Consider the following 4,971-nt stretch of genomic DNA (forward strand, 5'->3'; position numbering starts at 1 on the left):
CCTCTCCTCTGGAATCTTCATCCTTTTTGTGAAACCAGGGGCACTTGGGAGCGTGGGTGCTGGGGTCTGGGCTAGAGATGCAGAAAGTTTGCCTGAGGTCACCGGCGGGGATCAAGAGAAAGAGGGGAGCTTGCGAGGAGTCTGGGCGTGTGTGAACGAGAGGAAGGCGCAGAGAAGAGAAAGGCAAGGAACTGCAGAAACAGTGTCATAAGTGGGAAGAGAGGAACCAGAGGGTAAAGACGGATCAAAGTAAGACGGGAGTCCAAAAGGGCACAGAGAGGAAAGGTCCAAGCAGGACCGAAAGTCCGAGGAGAGCCCGAGAGCGTCAGCGGGTGGGGAAGGAGCTGGAGAGGGAGCGCCCCAACTCGGTTCCCCGCACGGGGCAGGAGCTCGGGAGGCAGAAGCCAGGGCAGGGCGCCCGAGGCACTGCCCGGAGCGCAGAGGTGGAACGGGTGGGCCGAAGTGGGTGCGGAAGGCAGGACCCCCAAACCATCGTCCCCGAGGGGCTGGAGTGGCCGGGCGGCCGGGAGAGTGGCCGGGCGGGCGCTCGCTCACCGATCCGGGCGGCCGGCACTGTCCTCCGTCCGGGGGCTGCGGGCGGGCGCGGGCGGTGGCCAGGAGGGCGGCGAGCAGCGGCCCTGCCAGGGCGGCGTGCATCCTGCCGGGCCTGCGGGGCGCGGGGGACCGTCCTGGGAGGCGCCCCCTCAGCGGGGCAGGCAGCCCCCGGCTGGGCACAGAGGTTCCTCCGCAGCGCGGGGCTCCGGACGCGGGATGCCGGGAGCCCTTTGGGGCGTGGCCGTATGTCCCTGCCGGACCCGGGGGTCCCTTTGGGGCGGGGCTCCGTCTGCGGTAAGAGGGGGATCCTCTGGGGCGGGGCCCCCTCACCGCGGCGCGCCGCCCGCTTGGACGAGCCCCGGGGCTGTGAGAGCGCGCCGGGGTCCCGGGACGCGCGGAGGTCCCGGAGCTGCGTCGCGGTCCAGGGGTGCGCGGTGTTCCCGGAGCAGTACCGGGACGGCGGGCGCGCGAGGACCCGGGGTTATGCTGGGGACCCGGGGCGCGCAAGGGTCCCAGGGGTGCGCGGTGCTCCAGGGGGCGCGCGGTGGGACAAGTGCGGAGGCGGGCGCGGCGGGGGCGGGGGGCGGGTCTGGGGCGCCCGGTGGCCCCCGAGCGGGGCTCAGAGGGGCGGCGGGCGGCCGCGCGGCCGCTGCCCGGGCTCCGCCATGCTGCTCCGCGGCCGGGAGGGAAGGAGAGAGGAGGGCGGGAGAGCGGCGCGGAGCCGGGCCGGGCGGGGGGCTGGGGCCGCCGGGGCGGGGGGAGGGGAGGACCCGGCGCGGGGGGCGGGGGGCCGGGGCCGCGCCGGGCCGGGCCGGGCCGCAGGGAGTCCGGGCGAGCTCTGCGCCCGGGCGCGGCGAGGCGGGGTCTGATGGGCATGGCAGGCGCTCGCTCGCTCCTCTCCTGTTCCCTCGCTCGCTACCTCATACACACGCGCGGAGGGAGGCGAAGCCCGCAGCAGCCACTTCCCAACTTTCCAAACTTCCCAGCGCAACTTTTTCCTCTCCTCCCCTGCCCGCGCCTCCTCCTCGATCTCCCTCCCTCCTCCCTTCGCCAGCTCCCCTCCGGGCCGCAGCTTCCGCGCGCGGCCACCAGAGGGCGCCTGGGCCGATATCCGAAAGGCCAACTTCAATCCGCTCCGCTCTGGACTCCACTGGCCCGGGCAGAGGCAAACGTGGGGACATGGACCAGACAAGTCCTGGAGCCGTGAACAGCGAGAGAGGAGAGGGACAGGAGTGGGTCGGCGCTCCCAGACTGGCTGGAAGGCAGCACTCAAAGGAAATCCCCGGAAGCTGGTATCTACAACTTTGTATCAAACCCCTGTTCCCAATGCTGGCACGTGATTAGTAGGTGTTCTGCAGACACTAGCTGCGTTAAAACCGAACAACAAAATGATCTTCCTCAAAATTTCTTCATACTTAAACCATTTAAACAGCTTTATCCATCTATATCTTTGTACCACACAGGATCCTGGTGAGGGGTCCTGCAAGGGTGAGTATCAATATCCCAGTTCCTTAGACTTTAAAAGTTGAAAGAGCCCTTAAAACCAGCCTCCTTCAGTTCTGGAGAGGCAAATGAAACTTAGAGAAGGCCAAGAGGCAAGACCCAAGCCTCTGGATGGTTTCCAGCCAAGAGGGAAACTGAGTCATGGGCACTACTGCTTACTTATGTTGAGAAGAGTTCACTGACTCTTTCTAGCCTGAGGATAGAGACTGGAGGAAGAATGAGGTGAAGTTGTCAGAGCCCTCAGCCTACGCAGGAGGGTAGATAGGGACAAACATGCAAATAGGTAATTAAAATATGGACGGTAAGTACCGGAAGAGACAGAAGCACGGAGAAATGGGAACAAAGAGAAAAGTGTCCTCATTCAGCCCCAGGGCTCAGGGAAGACTCCTGGGAGTGGTCTTGAAGGAGAAGTCAGGGGTAGCTGAGTAAAGGAGCAGGGGCCAAGCTGAGTAAGGAGCAGGTGGGAGAGCACGGGTACCTGCAGGGGACTGCTAGCAGTTAGGCATGGCTGGAGCAAAAACCCAGTGGTAAGAATTTAAGTTGTGTCCTTTGGCCAGGCATTGTACTTGGTACGTACTAGGCGATGGGGAATCATTGCAAGACTTGAAGTAGAAGGTGGCTGGGACCAATATGCTTTTAGGAGGCCTGGAGTGGAGGGGTCAGACTGAAGGTAGACGGATCATCGAATAGACGGGCAGTGAGTGGAGAGGGCCCCGGACTCCTGACTCTCCCATGCCTCCCACTGCTTCAGGCAGCAGGGAGAGCAGCTGGAGCATGGCCACTCTAGACGCTGAGCAGGATCACTGGGCTGCAGGGGCTGAAAAGTTTCTGGAGCTCAGGACCTAGATCTTTGGTGGGAAACCGAGAAGGTAAGGAGGGGCCGCCAGAGACTTCCAGGCTGACTCACCTGAGATCGTCATTTCTGAAGGTCAGAAATAATGTCTGTGGGCAGTTTCATCTGGTTCCACCTGCTGGGTGTCAAAGCCGCGTCAACTCTTTGCTATGCACACATCTGGTGACAGATGCAGATCAGGCCAAAGGGTCCGGATGGTGTGAGAGAACAGCCTGGCTCCGTGCTTCCCACACACCGAGCTCTGAGAACTGCAGCTGCGACAAAAGAGTCCTTTAAAGAGCCTCCACTCCTCAAGGCTCCAAAACTCCCTGCAAAGTCAGCACTCCCTGTGGCGAGGATGAGGTGAAAAGCCTGGGGAGTGGGAGGAGGATTTAATTCCACTGAGAGTGCGTGTGACGGTCTTCACGGGGACCTAGAGCACAAGGCAAATCGTAGTAACAAAGGACATGATGAAACTAAACGGAACCCAGTAGTTAGAGTGATGGTGCACATGACTATGTGCACGAGTTTTTAAAACGTTCCAGGGCTTTTTCCCTAAAATTATAAACGTTTCATTGGGTAATTATCATGAGAGCCAGTTATGACTTTCTCCTCCGTGGTCCTTTACTATGGCTGGGTGACCAGGTCAAAACAATTAACTTCTCTGTGCCTCTCTTGCTTCACCCCATTTCTTGCCCTCGCTATTTGTCTGAGTCAGCGTGTACAATAACACTTTGGGATCCTCACTGGTATGTATGGTTACTGATACTATTACTGAGATGCCAGAACAAACAAGCTTTCCCACTCCTAGGTACATAGCCGAGAAAACTGAAAGCACCCGTTCTCACAAAAACTTGTACACAGATGTTGATAGTAGCGCTGTTCAAAGTAGCTAAAAGGGAGAACTAACCCAAATGTCCATTGACTGATGAGTGGCTATGCCAGATGTGGTCGGGTCATTCAATGGAGTACTATTTGGCCATAAAAAAGAATGAAGTGGTGATGCATGCTACAGTATGGCTCAATCTTGAAAAGATTATGCTAAATAAAAGAAGCCAGTCACAAAAAGGCATATATAATATGATTCCACGATATGAAATGTCCAGAATAGGCGCATATATAGAGGCAGAGAGTCTACTGGTGGTTGCTTCAGCCAAGGAGGAATGCAGAGATGGGGGTCGGTGGGGAGGAAGGACCGTGGTTAAAGGAAGCTGTATTTCTTTGGAAAATAATGAAACTATTCTAAAATTGACTGTTGTGATGGTTGCACAACTCTGTGACTATACTAAAAAACCCAGTATATTTTATAGTTTAAATGGGTGAATTGTATGGTATGTGAGTTTTATTCCCATAAACTTGTTACTCCCAAAGAAGAACAAACTACTTTGAGGCCCCAGGAGAGGGTGGTCCCCAAGAATAGGGGTTTCTGTGTTTTCAAACAATTTTTTCCCCCACCTTGTATATGGTGAGCAGCCCCAGATGAGCTATCTTAAAGTCCTAGAAATTCCACAGGCTTCTGCTAACCTCTCCCTGAGTGGCTTCAGGTGGTGGAGCTGTCCTGGCTAGACCTTAGTTGCCTGGTCATCAAGATGGACAGCGCAGGGAACAGAGACCATTAAAGGTCTTCTGTGCCCAACACTCGAGTCCAGAAGTCCATGCCACTGCCTGCCCAGGGACCGGTAGGCAGGATGGGAAGGGGCACAGGGCTCAGGAGGCAGGCAGTGGACTCAGATGCCTGCCTTCTCTCCCCGGTCATATCCGGCCCACTTGCCTTTGATTGCATTTTAATTGAGTTGTTCAATCAGGTGGGTACCAGGAATCTGAAGGCTTTAATAGCCGAGGCAGAAACAGAAGCCTTGTAGCAGAACTAAACCAACAAAGTCTGCCTCTTGAGCAGATCCAGGAGCCCCCATCCTGTCAAAGGGCGTCTCTCAGGCAGGGAGGTCAGGGGCTCCCCTGCTGGGCTGGACCAAAGGAGAAGCTTTGCTCTGAGCCCGAGGGCTGCCCTCTCGTCCAGCCATAGCCTTGGTCGTGGGCCACACTGGTATTTTCCAGTGGACCTGGTGTGGCCTAACTCCCAG

The 4,971-nt window shown here is 57.6% G+C and overlaps 1 protein-coding gene across 2 annotated transcripts in view; it reads right to left on the reverse strand.

Annotated features, from left to right (window-relative positions):
• TRABD2B (TraB domain containing 2B) overlaps positions 1-1,431 on the reverse strand; it is a 222,546-nt gene extending 221,115 nt beyond the window's left edge. Inside the window, exon 1 of one of the 2 annotated variants that reach the window (XM_086394270.1) lies at positions 556-1,431. In XM_086394270.1, the coding sequence (XP_086250396.1) occupies positions 556-1,431 (876 nt within the window). The remainder of the gene's footprint in view (positions 1-555) is intronic. The other variant, XM_086394271.1, reaches the window with a different exon arrangement.
• Between the last annotated feature and the right edge of the window lie 3,540 nt (positions 1,432-4,971).

Source organism: Bos grunniens, chromosome 3, assembly GCF_055505025.1.
Source record: "Bos grunniens cultivar Pamir isolate PY7600 chromosome 3, Bosgru_T2T1.0, whole genome shotgun sequence".
NCBI lineage: Eukaryota > Metazoa > Chordata > Mammalia > Artiodactyla > Bovidae > Bos > Bos grunniens.